General features: G+C 60.1%; 5 protein-coding genes across 5 annotated transcripts; 3 read left to right on the top strand and 2 right to left on the bottom strand.

The window, feature by feature from the left end:
• Window positions 1-227: 227 nt before the first annotated feature.
• BXZ73DRAFT_97843 (PTPLA-domain-containing protein) lies at window positions 228-1,383 on the top strand (the record flags this gene model as incomplete). Its single annotated transcript, XM_048027510.1, has 4 exons — window positions 228-291; window positions 360-736; window positions 983-1,244; window positions 1,304-1,383. The coding sequence occupies 4 exons, from the start codon at window positions 228-230 to the stop codon at window positions 1,381-1,383; spliced, it is 783 nt and encodes a 260-aa protein (XP_047881690.1).
• A 165-nt stretch (window positions 1,384-1,548) lies between these two features.
• Window positions 1,549-3,690, bottom strand: BXZ73DRAFT_88010 (acid protease; the record flags this gene model as incomplete). The annotated part of the gene is made up of 10 exons (XM_048024798.1): window positions 1,549-1,649; window positions 1,764-1,846; window positions 1,911-2,039; window positions 2,072-2,124; window positions 2,203-2,244; window positions 2,307-2,375; window positions 2,433-2,501; window positions 2,697-2,963; window positions 3,055-3,489; window positions 3,538-3,690. 10 exons carry the CDS (start codon window positions 3,688-3,690, stop codon window positions 1,549-1,551), a joined length of 1,401 nt encoding a protein of 466 aa, XP_047881689.1.
• Window positions 3,691-4,232: 542 nt separating this feature from the next.
• Window positions 4,233-5,512, top strand: BXZ73DRAFT_41026 (concanavalin A-like lectin/glucanase domain-containing protein; the record flags this gene model as incomplete). The annotated part of the gene is made up of 6 exons (XM_048018686.1): window positions 4,233-4,461; window positions 4,514-4,738; window positions 4,794-4,875; window positions 4,943-5,276; window positions 5,330-5,387; window positions 5,436-5,512. 6 exons carry the CDS (start codon window positions 4,233-4,235, stop codon window positions 5,510-5,512), a joined length of 1,005 nt encoding a protein of 334 aa, XP_047881688.1.
• Window positions 5,513-6,036: 524 nt separating this feature from the next.
• On the top strand, window positions 6,037-6,691 carry BXZ73DRAFT_97840 (uncharacterized protein; the record flags this gene model as incomplete). Its single annotated transcript, XM_048027509.1, has 3 exons — window positions 6,037-6,102; window positions 6,178-6,499; window positions 6,675-6,691. The coding sequence occupies 3 exons, from the start codon at window positions 6,037-6,039 to the stop codon at window positions 6,689-6,691; spliced, it is 405 nt and encodes a 134-aa protein (XP_047881687.1).
• Window positions 6,692-7,320: 629 nt separating this feature from the next.
• On the bottom strand, window positions 7,321-11,022 carry BXZ73DRAFT_88008 (uncharacterized protein; the record flags this gene model as incomplete). Its single annotated transcript, XM_048024797.1, has 17 exons — window positions 7,321-7,633; window positions 7,720-7,920; window positions 8,055-8,093; window positions 8,146-8,299; window positions 8,606-8,720; window positions 8,768-8,897; window positions 8,957-9,018; window positions 9,071-9,144; window positions 9,201-9,263; window positions 9,314-9,456; window positions 9,509-9,735; window positions 9,881-9,977; window positions 10,057-10,145; window positions 10,196-10,365; window positions 10,425-10,533; window positions 10,584-10,769; window positions 10,819-11,022. The coding sequence occupies 17 exons, from the start codon at window positions 11,020-11,022 to the stop codon at window positions 7,321-7,323; spliced, it is 2,376 nt and encodes a 791-aa protein (XP_047881686.1).
• Between the last annotated feature and the right edge of the window lie 2,714 nt (window positions 11,023-13,736).

Below are 13,736 nucleotides of genomic sequence, written 5' to 3'. Positions count from 1 at the left end.
CGTCTCAATCGGATCCGTGTGCGGCGCTGCAGACGATTGACCCGCGCATGATGCATGATCGCCGGCCTTGTCGGGAACGTTGGGACGGGCAGCGGACCGGGTCGAGGTCGAGGGCGATATGATGGATCGTTGGTTGATGTCGAGCCCCCGAGCGCCAGGCCAGCTCGAGCGACGTGTTCCGCCTCCGCCACCCACTCCTCCGCTCACGACCCGCTCGACGACCCACGATGGCCTTTGTCGAAGAGGTCGACGTCCCCCCGCCCGTCCCGCGCAAAGCCCCAGCCAAACGCGGTGAGCCTCGTCTCCTCCTGCCCTCGTCCGCGGTTTCTGACCAGCGACGACGCGATCCCGCCACACAGGCTTGGCACCCGCCCTCAAGGCCTACCTCGTCCTCTACAACGTCCTCTCCGCGCTCGGCTGGGCGTACCTCCTCGCCCGCACCGCCGCGCTCGTCCTCGGCCTCGACGGCGCCGCCGCCCCGCCTCCGAGCGTCCCCACGGGCCCGCTCCAGCAGCGGCTGCAGGCGGCGCTCCCGCCCGCCCTCGCGGCGGCCGTGCGCCGCTCGCAGGGCGCGCACGCGGCGGTCGGGTGGGCGACGACGGTCGTGCAGAGCGCGGCGCTGCTCGAGGTCGCGCACGTCGTGCTGCGCTGGGTGCGCTCCCCGCTGCTCACGACGCTCATGCAGGTCTCGAGCCGGCTCTACCTCGTGTGGGGGGTCACGTATTTCTTCCCGCTGGTGCGTCCGTCTCCCCGTCCCCGTCCCCGTCCCCATCCCCATCCTCCCCTCCCCTGTTTTTTTCTCTATCTCTCTCGTTCTTTCTTGCTCCTGTGCCTGCCATGGTGCCTCTGCGCGTCACGCTGACCCCTGCTTCCATTCGATCCTCCCCGCACGTCCCCGACCACCGGACGCCAACCGCCCGCACGCTCCCACCACGCTCTCGGCCCGCCGCGCCCCGCCGCGGCCACGGGGACCGCGCTCCAGACGCACACGAACCCGCTGTACGCGTCGATGGTGCTCTCCTGGTCGCTCACCGAGGTCGTCCGGTACTCGTTCTACGCCTGCGCGCTGCTCGGCACCGAGCCGCGCGCGCTCGTCGCCCTCCGCTACACGCTCTTCTACGTCCTCTACCCGACCGGCGCGTCCTCCGAGGCGCTCCTCATCGGCGCGACGCTCCCGCCGCGCCTCGCCGGTGCGGACCCGCACGCCCTCGCCCGCTTCGCGCTCTTCCTCATCTGGTGGCCGGGTGAGTGTCTCGCGTTTGCGGTCGATGGGGCGAGGGAGAGGAGCTGACGCCGTTTGCAGGGCTGTATGTGATGTACACGCACATGATGCGGCAGAGGCGCAAGGTGTTCAGCGGGGGTCCCAAGACCAAACAGGCATGATGCACGAGGCCCTGAGAGACGCGGCCGAGATGTCGCGTGCGCACAAGGGGCACGAGTTCATTAAGTAGGTACGTCTAGGCCCGGTGCTGCATAGGCTGTACGACGAAGGAGCTGACGGCCATGACAGCGTATACGTCTCGATAATCCCATCGTTCCTTCGTTCTCCTAGTTTTCCTGTCCGGCGTGTGTCACCGCGGCGGGGGCTGGCAGGTTGTTGATGCTTGGGGCGAAGCCCACCCGGCCCGCGTAGTCGAAGACCGTGTACCCTGAATCGCACGTCGTCAGCGAACGTTCTATCTGCCGGGCGCGGCTGACCGCGGCGGACGTTCGACGTGCAGCGCTCAGGGGGCGGCAGCGGGGGTGTGGGACGGGCTACTCACACGACTTCAAGAACTCGGCGCCCACGATCGCCATGTCCGGCGCAAAGCCGTCGCCGAGCGCGAGGATGCCCCCGACGCATTCACTGTCGCACGAGGGGTCGGGGTTGTGTTAGCGTCGTGTCTGGAAAAAGGGTGGGACGGGCGCACGTAGACGCGTTTTTGACGGCGCCGAGGTTGAAGTCGGACGGGTGGATGGTGTACGAGTGGCCGTCGAGCTTGAGCGCGACGGAGACGGACGCGTTGCATGGGAACGAGAAGAAGCCTGGCAACAGAACGCTTCAGGCCTGCTGGAGGTTCAGAGCGCGGACAAGGTGAGCGGCTTACCTGGCCCGTACTCGACCGCGGGCGCTGAGCCCGGAATCTGCAGGCTCGTCAGGTCGACGTTGAGGGTTCCATGCGGGCTGGACTGTGCTTACGAGATCGTAGAACCTTTGGCCACCTCGTCAGGGACGTAAATGAGCGAGGTGCCAGTGTCAACGACCTGTCGAGCGTCGAGATCGTCAGCGCCGCCCCAACTTCAAAGAATGCAGAGCGCGCACGCACCGCGGTCAGGTTATGCGACATTCCCCTCTTGTTCACCACGATACCGTCCATGGCGATCGACCAGTACGTCTGCTCGTACGGTAGTCCGTCAGCGAGGCTGACGTGATGCGTACGCGTCGTGCTCACCCGGGACACGAGCGGGTGCCACTGCACGGCGGCATCGGCCTTGGATGTGTCGTAGCACCCGAGGCAGAGCTGGAAAATCGGTCAGCATCCCCGCGCGACGGACACCCCGCCCGGTTTGAATTTCAAGACACTCGACGCCCGCTCGCTCCTGACGAGGCTCGGGGGTCGGATCCGGGGTCGAATTCGAATTCGGGCTCGGGGCCGGGCGCACCCACCGTCGGCCCGCTCGCATCCGAAGGACGGAAGAGAACACAGAAGAACGACGCACCTCGGACCCGTTTCTTCGCCCCGGGCGAGGTGGACGGAGAAGACGCTGTCGGCGAGCGCTTTCTCGGTGAGCAGGTTCTCGAAGAACGTGGGCTGCCCCGCCGTCGCGATGCTCCCGAAGGCGAGCCCGAGGAGCCCGCTCGCGGGCTGCTCGTCGAAGTCGTCCGAGACGCGGCGCGCGGCGCAGAACGCCTGGTTCGGCACGCTCAGCGACCCGACCGCGACCTTGTCCTGGGCGAACATGCCGGAGACGCGGCCCGAGCCCTGTCCCGAGGTTTCGGTCAGCACGCGAACATTCACCGAGCGGCACAAGAGGGAAGGACGCACGTAGACGACGGAGCACTTGCCGTGGGACTCGCGGTAGGTGTGCTCTGCTCGGCTGGAACTCGCCATTGGTGCAGCGCGAGCAGCGCGAGGGCACCCAGAGGTCGGCGGAGCCGGTGTCGATGTCGACGTCGAGCATCTGTGCGGGGGTGCCGAACGCCAACGGGCCGTAGTACTCGACGTCGAGGCCACCGGAGACGAAGTCCTGGAGCGCCAACCGCTCCGTCTTGTCGCCGTCGAGAGAGGATGCGCGGTGGAGGAGATCGGGATCGGTGCTGTTGGCGTCTGGATTGTCCAAGGTGTACTCCATGCCGCGCAGCGGGGCGTTCCGGACGGTGACGGAGGAGTTGGGGGGAGTGAAGGCGGGGTAGCTACGCTCCGGGTGGGTGTCGGGGTGGAGGCCGATGCCGGAGAGGAACTGGTCGGCATTGGAGTATTTGACGAGGGTGGCCTCGCGCTCGCGCGTCTGGGAAGTGGGTTGTAGTTGAGTGGGAAGGAGAACGGAGGCACTCACGGCATACGAAGACTCGAATACATCCGTGGCGTTCACTTCTCGTCTTTCTAGGCGGATGCGAAACCCAGAGGCCGGCTCCCGGATGGGGCTGCAGAAGGAGGCGAGGCCGTAGAGGACGAGGACGGAGAGCGGGTTGAAAGCTGAGCGAGACATGGAGGAAAAATCGTAGCCAGACGATGCACCAGGCAGGGGAAGAAGGGGAGCGAAGGAGCGAAGGAGGAGCGTTGGGACGGGGCCCGGTCTTTGAGTTAAGCATACGCTCGCCCGCTGTCAGCCGCGGTGGCTGGACCCGGAGCGTTCTTGAAGACCTTCCTTCTTGGGCCACGTCGCCTCCGCCGCTCGCTGGGCGCACGTGTTATCGAGGCCGCCACAGAAATTCTCGGCTCATGCGTCTTCCCACGGTTCTACTCGTCGTCCTAGGCGGTCAATGCCCGCATCCCCATTGCGAGCCATCACACGGAGCGCGTAAGTCGACGTCCAAACGGACATGCTCCACCCGACAATGCCAACTTCTGCTCTTCAACCCGCCAACGTCCTGTCCCGACCCCCGTTCGCCACTCTCTCCTCCCTGTCCTTCGTTCGCGCTATATATCTTCTCTTGCTGCCCTCGCTCTCTTGCATTCTCTACATCCGCCTCGCCGCCCACCGCGCAACCACCCTCACTCGTCCACCCCTCCAGCTCAATCCCATCTACAATGCGTACTGGGCTTGCTCACCTCGTCCTCCTTCCCTTCCTCATCCTCCCTGCTGCCGCCAACAGACTCAGCCGCGACTCCCAACTCGTCGAGACCTTCAGCTTCGCCCAGGAGTATATCGGCAACGACTTCTTCAACGATTGGACTTGGGAGACGTTCAACGACCCCACCCACGGCACCGTCAACTATGTCGACAGCCAGACCGCCCAAAACCAAAACCTGGCCTACGGTATGCTGCACAGCCTCCCTTGCCTCCTAGCGTCCTAACGTTCCGGACGTAGTCACCGGGAACCAGTTCGTGATGAAAGCCGACTCCAAGCATGTCGTTCCCTTCGGCGCACGCGGTCGGGACAGCATCCGCATCCATTCCAACCAGGCCTTCGATGAGTCCGTCGTCGTCCTCGATATCGCGCACATGCCCTGGGGCTGCGGAACCTGGCCCGCCTTCTGGTCGATCAGCTCGGCCGGACCGTGGCCCAACGGCGGTGAGATCGACATCATCGAAGGTGAGAGCACGTGTTTCACATCCCCGCATCCCTTCGCTCATCGTCATCCTCCCAGGCGTCAACGTGAACACTGCCAACCTGGTCACCCTCCACACCACCCCCGGCTGCAGCATGAACAACGACCGCACCATGTCCGGGTCCGTTCTCTCTCCCCTCACGCCTCGGGACGCCCGGGACTTTGCTCACCCCGCTCCTCCCCCGCAGCACGGTCCTCTCGAACGACTGCGACGCCGCGCACAACTTCAACCAGGGCTGCGGCGTGAGCGCGTCGCAGCCCGGCACGTACGGCCCGCCGTTCAACGCCGCGGGAGGCGGCTGGTTCGTCATGTCGCGCTCCCGCGCGAACGGGATCAAGCTCTGGTTCTGGTCCCGCACCGACTCGAGCGTTCCGCCCGAGGTGGCCGCGGGGAACGCCTCTGCGACGATCTCGCCGAAATTGACCTGGGGCATACCCGACGCGGACTTCCCGCTCGGGTCGAACTGCGCGTACGACGCGTTCTTCAACGCGCACAGTCTGGTGTTCGACCTCACGTTCTGCGTGCGTCTCTCTTATGCTCTGAAAACGCTTTACTGACCTACCTCTGTTATCAGGGCGATTGGGCTGGTTCTGGGTATGGGGCTGCTGGGTGCCCGGGCAACTGCGCGGACTGTGAGTGTCGTGTTAGACCCTCTCAATGTTTACTGACACCTCTCGAAGACGTGATGAACAACCCCTCGGCTTTCTCGAAGGCGTACTGGGCGATCAACTCCCTGCGGGTGTACACACTCGTTTAGACATAGAGGCCCCTGTGACTTTACTGATATCTTGGACTTGATGCGGCGGGTATATCGCTTTACGACACTCACGGACTTCATGCACGGACTCTCACCCCCACATTCTCTCCTACCATCACTTCCACCATCACTACCATCGTTTTCGCCATCACCTCACCCCTCTCTGCTTCATCCTCCGCCGTTTCCCTCCTCCTTCTCGGGCCCCTCATCCCAACGAACTGTGCGCGGTCAGCGAAACTTATGTAATCATGTACATATGCTGAAAAGCGTCTTGGACAGAAACCACACATTAACTGTCTGGAACTCAGAGCCCGTTCAGTACAAGCACGAGTGGAGTGTTTAGACTCCGTGGGAAATTGAAAACCTGTGGCCGCAGACTTCAGATCGGTGTCGATTGCGGTCCTCTCTCCCCTTCGCCACGTCGTCGTCACTCATGGGCCATGGCTGCACGCCCAGACCATCACCACCTCCTGACTCTGATCCCTCCCTTTCAACTGTATCAGCCAACGACACAGCGGGACACGATGTCCGTCCTGCCGTTTGCAACGCAGGCCTCTCTGAAGAAGAAATCCATCGGCGCAAGAAATTTCGTACGAGGACGTGGAAGAGCGGGGTGCGTATATCACCGAGCTGTCAGCCATCTCGCCTGACCACTTTCGCCGCAGGAGTATCAAGTGAGGAAGCTACTCCCCGCGAGTCGGCTGCCCGATTGTCTCAACCCTCTACGCACCCTTGCCTCTCCCCGGGACCTCCCCCTTTGCTGGTTTGGCGTGCCACTCCGTCGAGACATCTTTTTCAAGGGCGCTATCAAGCTCGGCGTCGCGAAGAAGATACCGGGAACGGAGGACTGGCTTTGGCCCCACAGCTTCTACGCGCTCCGCGACGCTTTCGAGAAGGTGAGAGGCGTGTACTTCGACATGGAACAAGTCTGGGGCGCGTCCGCTCGCCACCCGCAGAAGCCCATCGTCGCGTTTTTCTCGAACCGAGGTATGCAGGGTATGACCGAGGAGATGGTGGGTCGGGTGGCGGAACTTTTGGATTTGCTGGGCTATCCTGAAGACGGACGGGTGGGAGGTTTGCGATGGTACCCTGCTCTTTTTGAGACGGTGAGTGGGCTTTTCTGCTTGCTTGCCATGACGGTTCTGCTCATCCTGTGTTCAAGCGATGAAGCCCGCGTGAATATCGATGGATACAATCGATCCTCAGAATGTTATATCACTTTGTATGTCGTCGTTTGTTCGCCACTCTATTCAGTATGTCTTGGGCCCTTGTGCAGTAGATCAGGCACCAGCGCTCTCGGGCGCCGTGCACCGGAAAACCCGGCCATGGCTACGAAGTCGCACCTGTCCTCTCTCTCTCTCTCTCTCTCTCTCTCTCATCGCGACGACCACCATCACCAGGCGCCCTGCTCCTTCCCCTCTCCGTGATCTTCCCCGTCCTCACCACGCTGGCGAGTTTACTGCTTCTGATTCTCGGCGCGTCGTTTATCCTGCTCGTGGGCGCCGCCGTCACCCGCGCACGGCCCGCGCGAGCTCTGTGGAGCAGCGGACGTCGGAATCGGCCTCCGCGAAGATTGGGCTTGAGGTGCGTTGTTCGAGGCGAGTACGAGCACACCCACTTCGGCACGCGGAGCGGCGCGTTTTCTACGTCAACTGGCGCGTTCTCGTGCCCATCCAGCGCGGCCATAATGGAAGACGAAGCGAGAGCATATGCCGAACCACTTGCAGAGGAAAGGGTACGGAACGGTTTCAACGGTGTGTGCGTGCGTGCTTCTTGTCTCGCATTCAAGGATTCTTGTAAGCCATCCATTAGACCGCAATATTGCTATACACGCCCACCCCGTCAGTTGAGTCACAATCCAGCTTCTCCCTTCTTGGTGCCGTCTCCACCCGGTCCAGTGTCGGCCTGTACTCCGGTGGCGGCTCCAGCCTGCGCTCCGCCATCGCATGCATCGCCCGCCGGAGGTCCTGCACGTCGCTCCGTAGCGCAGCGACCTCGGTCGTCGTCACCGACACCGCCGCCGACTGCGAAAACTCGGACGGGGCCTCGCCGACGGCCGCGGCCGCTGGCGACGCAAGCCCGGTGGACGGCGGGGGCGTTTGTCCATCTCGTACGTCTCCCCTCGCTCAGCCCGATCTTGCCTCGCCTCCCGCGCCTTTGTCCGCCGGGCGGGAGCGGCGGCGGGCACTGCGGCGCCGTAGTCCGACGTCGCGCGTGCGTGCGGAATGAGGTCGTGGTAGCTGCCTTGCGGAGAGCTGTGGTGGTATGCGTCGATGTCGAGCCGTGGCGACGACGTCCGTCGCATGCGCCGACGGCGGAAGCAGACGACCGTGGCGACTGCGAGGCCAATGATGACGACCCCGCCCACGACGCCCCCCACGATCGCGCCCGTGTTGGAACCTCGGTACCTATTGCCTGGAGGGGCGCTCGGCACGCTGCTTGAGACTCCGTTTGAGGTGAGGTTGATCGCTTTGCTGGGGAGTCTGTGTGCCGAGTCTGCCATTTTACCAAGAACCTGCTGACGAGAGCGACGTCCACTCACTGCAGAGCTAAATGGGAGAACATCGCGCCCACGCTCGGTCTGGAGAGGACGTCGGCGTGAACGAAGTAGGTCGCGATAGGAACCCACGCACCCTGCCGTCCCATCGATGATCGACCCGTCATTGTGGTAGTGGTCCATAAACGCCCCGGACGTGAGATTGCTGTTCGCGCGGGTCCAGCCTCCGTGAGTGAGACGGTCGCGCACGTCTGGGTCCGTCATCGTTGCGGCCGTGAACAGCAGCCATGCTATTTGGAGCGGTCAGTGACGTTTCGGCGGACCGGCGATCGCGCACCCATGCTCACGTGTCGGCTTGCGTGCTGTCGATGGGCAAGCCGAACTTCGAAGCTGAGGATGATGATGCTTGTTAGTACTCTTGTACTCGCTGTAGGACAAGACTTTGCGTACATGCGTTCAGTCGCACGCCGATGGCTTGGTGTGACTTTGAAGAACCTGATAGAAGCGATTCCATCAGCCGTAATACACCATCCAGGTCCTAAACCGTGCATACCGACTTTGGGACGAGATTCGTACCGAGCAGTAGGTCGGCGTACAGTTGTAGGCAAGTGTCCAAGACGTATCCGGGTCTCCATAGGACGCGAGGATATGTCCGTCTGACTGGGCTATGGCGAGCGACTGCCACTCGTTAATGAGAGTTGAGGCGGTGGCCTGTACTTACTCCGTCAGTGTGCGAACACTCAAGCGAGTCCGCTCACGTTGTACAACTCCACATCGGGGTCATTTCCCACTGTGTGACTGATCTCCGCCATGGCTCTGATCGCTATAATTCCCTTGAGTGCAAGGTTGGTCAGATTTGCACCGGGAGTGCTTTGGTCTGCGGTAATTCTGTGGGAGGAGATATTGAAATCTCTCGTAGTTGCCATTTCCCACTAAACGAGACTCACTGGCCGCTGAAGCTCGGTACGCTCTGAACCAGATAGTCCGCCCATCTTTTTGTGGTGTTGTACTGTAACGATGTGAGCAGCTACTTCCCGGTGAATGTTTTTGAAGACACGCACGTGCTGCGCGAGAAGCATTCCTTCTCCGGAAAAGCGTGCGTAAGAGTACAACATGATCAACACGTTGCTGGACTCTGTGAGCGCATTATAGAGAGGTGATCATAGAATAGGGAGGTACCGTCCAACACACCTTCGATACCCTGGGCAGGATTTCCCCGACTTCCCGCGTCGGTGACATTGGGATACGAACTGCCTGCTCATGATGAACCCGGGGACACATGTAACACCTGAAAAACAGCATACCTATGTCAGTCGAAGCGTATGGCTGCCCGGATTTCGCATCCTGAAGCTCCAACATGGGGCGCAAAATTGCTCCACAGAGAGATGCGTTGAGGTAGAGATACGCAGGCCACGCGGCGTACAGTTTCTCCACTGGGTTGATGCGGCTGTAGAGTAATCTCAGAAATTTGGAAAAAGAACTGAGAAAAGATGACTCACTGGGATGACCCTATGTCCTTCACGAAGATCATGACATCCGAAGAATTGATGTTGTTGTGCGAGTCGAGCCCTACAGTCATCTCCATTGTGCCCATAGTCAGACGAGTCGCGAGGGAGACCAGGTCCACGTATTCCGCGGATATCTGCACTGCGGCGTTCATGATTTGCGCGTCAAGCGCGACGGCGCGCGCGAGAGCGGCTGGAAAGTCCTGTACAACATCGTCGATCTGGAAAATGCGACATCAGCGAAGACCTCAGAAGGGCGGGGAAGATGCGTGCGGACCAGAGTTACAGATCCGAATCATCCGGGTAGCGTGTAGCGTAGTAGGGACGCCGATTTTGCTGTGCTCCAGTGGGTGTCGCGTATTGCACAACGGGATCTCGGAAGACGCTGAATGCCCATGCGATAGGTGTTGTCGTTGCCGCGACGTTCTTGAGGTCGATCGCAAGTCCGCACACCACATGAAGTCTACCGGGATCAGTAAGCATGTGCGCCCGCGATAACGCGACGGGTAGCGAATACTTGCCCAATTTGGTTTACTGTTGACGAGTTCTTATTGTTTGGGAGAATTCCACTGGCAATGTACGGCAAGCGTTGAGGGTCCCCGTCTGCTATTCCCCATGTCCTTCCATCGCCCTGCGAACTGATTAGATCTGGCCTTTTGGAATATTCTCGCGCGTACTCACAGAAGAGGTCGCCAAGAATGACTTGGCGTCGTCAGCGAGACTTGCAGTCTCTTCGAAAGGCCGAGGTTGTTCCAACGAGTACGAACAATACATGCTGCTGTCAGTCGGTGTGACTGAAGACTGCACTGGAGCTCCGGAGCTATCCGTAGCGCGATCGCCGGATACCCATTCTGTTATAAGTTGTCGGAGGTAAGCTTAGCGATCACATAACGAGTACCACAAATCGTACCTCCGGTGACGTCGCAGTAAACCTGAACATCATGGACCGCGCCGTCAAGGGAATGGAATTCAATCGAGACATAAGTCACAGGCAGCGACTGCTTGACCCAATCTTGGGGCTGATAGATGGCATTAATATGTGAAGGCACACGGTCGGTGGTCGTCGTACCTCGACAGGGGATAGGAAGGTGAAGGTGACGTTCAGAGGGCCAGCTTTCATGACAAAAATGGAGCGTGTCGGGGTGAGCTGAACGTTGGTGACGATGGCGCCGACTGCGGGCGGGTAGCTGTGATGTCCTGTGAGCTGGTAAGAGGCGCCATCGACGCGAACGAGGGCGTAGAGCCCGGATTGTGTCTTCCGGCGATGTCAGATTGAACCACAGGCGATCATCGACAGCACCCACCGCTTGTGTCCAGTCCACTAGCCATGAGTTTGGGAGTGTTACATTTGTCCCGTTTGTGGAGGATTGCCAGGCGTTGAAGTACGGAGATCGGACGGCAAGTGGGATGCTTGCCGGGAAGAAGGTCTGTATTGGTTGTTGAGCGATGACGACGGCCAAAAGGGAAGAGATCAAAAGCAGAATCGGAGCCCACAGGGCGACGAACATGATGAGAAAGGGACCGCAGATGGGGAAGACGAAGAGGCCGCTTTATTTGCGGGCAGATGGGAATCCGCAAGATGGAGGACAGAGTTCCGAGTCGTCGGAGCGCCAACGTGCGGTGCACGAAAGCGAAGAGAGGCACCGACGTGGCCAATATTAGAACGGCCCAGCAGCGTCGTGCACGTGTCCAGCTTCCTATCCCATGCCGGGCCGCCGCCCGAAGACGTTCGACTGTCAAGATAAAACAGGACTCGTCGTGATTAATTGATTGATGAGAGGAGAAAACAGCTTTCCATCATGCAGACTATGCTGTGTGCTTGGGAGGTGCATCCCTCCCGCAGGTCCTCGAACTCCTGGCGCAGCGGAGGCACACGTCCTCGGAGCGCTACTACAGCCTCCGTGAAAGACATAGACGGGCCCGGTAACACCTCCGGCGGCGGACCTGTACCAGCGCGCGACGATGGTGGCGAAGCGCTTGAACAGCGTTCGTGCCAGCTTGAATGCAAGTGGAATTGGCCCGCTTTGCTAGGAGTGGAGATTCCAATGTGTTTGGAGACGGCTCCGGAGTCGGCCGTGTGGCTGAAGATGCTTGGGGTTATTGACAAAACCTCTGGTGTAGGGGCATTCTGTGTCACGTCGTCCGTGAAAATAAGAGTTTGGGGCGCGCAACCTCCTCGGGCGCGCCTCTGGCGTTGGATATACGAGATGGCGGCGGCGGCGGCGACTATGCAGACGATGGTAGTGGCACCTAGAACACCGCCCACGACCACAAATGTGTTGCGAGGATGCTTCTTGTACACGCCATTGCCTCCATCAGAGCCAAGACCGCTGCTTAAAATGCCGTCGGCAGTGAGGTGGAGGGAAGACTGCCGGCAGGAGAACGTTACTGGTTTCGTGAGGGAAATGAACGAAGTTCACATACGTTAGCTCCACCCAGACTACGATTGTGTACGGCCATGTGTTCAGCTTCGGATCCGGGGGGACAGTGCAGCAATGGACCCACCCTGCAGATCCGTCAAATTTAACGGAGCCGTTCGACACGAAACAGTGATTCGCAAGGGCGCGCCACACGTCGTCGTTGTGCACTCGGGCGTATGCTCTCTGTATGAGGCGATGGGCTTGGAAACTTTGGTTTGTCGCAGTCGGGGCTGCGAAGAGTAGGCAGTGGCCGGACGACCCCGAGATCCAACGCCATCCCACAAACGAAAAAGTGCCCTATGGTTTTCAGCGAGTCTTTTGGAGTACGTCAATAGACGAAACTCACGGCGCGATAGGCTCATTTCTCCCAGGGTCCACCATGTTCTGGAGGACCCCGTCATGGGAAAAGATTTCACGCGTGGCTGTCTCCTCCGATTTGACACGTCCAACCAGGGCCCTATTTCGGGAACGTGTGACCTCAGATGTGCAAACCCGTTGCTACTCCGGACACTCACCGATTCGACTGCACAGAACACAGCTGCATCGTGGACTTGGTTCGCAGTTTCCACATACCACTGACCGTTCTGCAGAGAGTCACGAGAGGGATGGTCGCTGGAAAGAAGGTTTGGGCTGGGATTTGTGCGCATGCCGATGTTGTGAGCGTCGCTCCGACGAGGATCCAGGCTCACCTCGAAAGATCCATGGCCGATAAGGCGGGAGCCTTGATGCATGACAGTATGGTAGACGGGTTAAAAAAGAGGCGAGCGGAAATACTAGAAGAATAGTCCTCCGAATAGAAGCGTCAGTTATTGCGGGCTTGGGGGAGCGGTGGCTATTCTGACGTGTGAACGCTGTGACCTGGACGTCTTAAGGGGCTGCGAATATGATACGCTTCGTGAGTACTGCGCGAATATAGATAATTGTGGCCTCATCTTCAGCCGCTCTGTACCATGATCCACCAACAGCTCGGGTAGGCGGTGGCAGGGTGCGGTACAGAGCGGCTTCCATGGACGAGACCAAGAGAATTGAGATCGCATCGTGCAGTCGCATTAGATATCTTTTGTAGTTCGCCACCACGCTGCCCCGCGCTTGGCGCGAGGTTGTCACCGAGAGAAAAATGACACGGGCCGTGGTCCTGAATGTGGCACATGTTCCGAGCAGAGGCACTGAGAGAGAGAAGAGCAAGATGGCGGCAAGACGAAATCAGCAGCTGGCCCAAATATTTCTGGCCAGCGCGCGCTGGCGATGGCGCTTAATTTACTCCTGGTCCTCGGGCTACGGGCGCTCTATCCAGGATCTGTGGTCCGCGGTAAAATCTGACAGCGGTTTTCCGAAATTAACAGCCACCGCTACCCACGATAATTGGGGTCTTAAGTTGAAGGTAAAAACTGGATCCAGCCACCCGAAAACCAAAGATAGGCCAAGCGTAGTACTACCGCGCCGTGTACTCCGGAGGCGGTTGGTTTACCCTGCGCCTCGCAAGCTCATGAACCATCTGCCGAAGATTCCGCACGTCCCCACGAAGGGCCAAGACCTCTGTGACAGGAATAGAAGTGTCCGAAAGCACCTCCGATGCCGCAACACCGCCGTTGTTTCCCCGAACGCTCATTGGGGTCGGGGCATCCGAGAGGTCCATCAGTGACCCCTGCACTGTCGGATGCTGGGAGGCCAGCCCAGCCTCCTGCGCCTTCCGTCGATGAGATGCTGTCGTTGCGAAAGTTTCGCTGAAGTCTACTGTTGAAGCGAAGGTTGTGGGGATTTCGGCATCTGACTCGTGTCGATCAGTGGTGGAAGTGCTCCTC

Source organism: Epithele typhae (assembly GCF_022376455.1).
Source record: "Epithele typhae strain CBS 203.58 chromosome Unknown BXZ73scaffold_5, whole genome shotgun sequence".
NCBI classification, from domain to species: Eukaryota; Fungi; Basidiomycota; class Agaricomycetes; order Polyporales; family Epitheliaceae; genus Epithele; species Epithele typhae.
The sequence above is the reverse complement of the archived record's forward strand: the minus strand, read 5'-3'. Positions and strand labels throughout refer to the sequence as shown.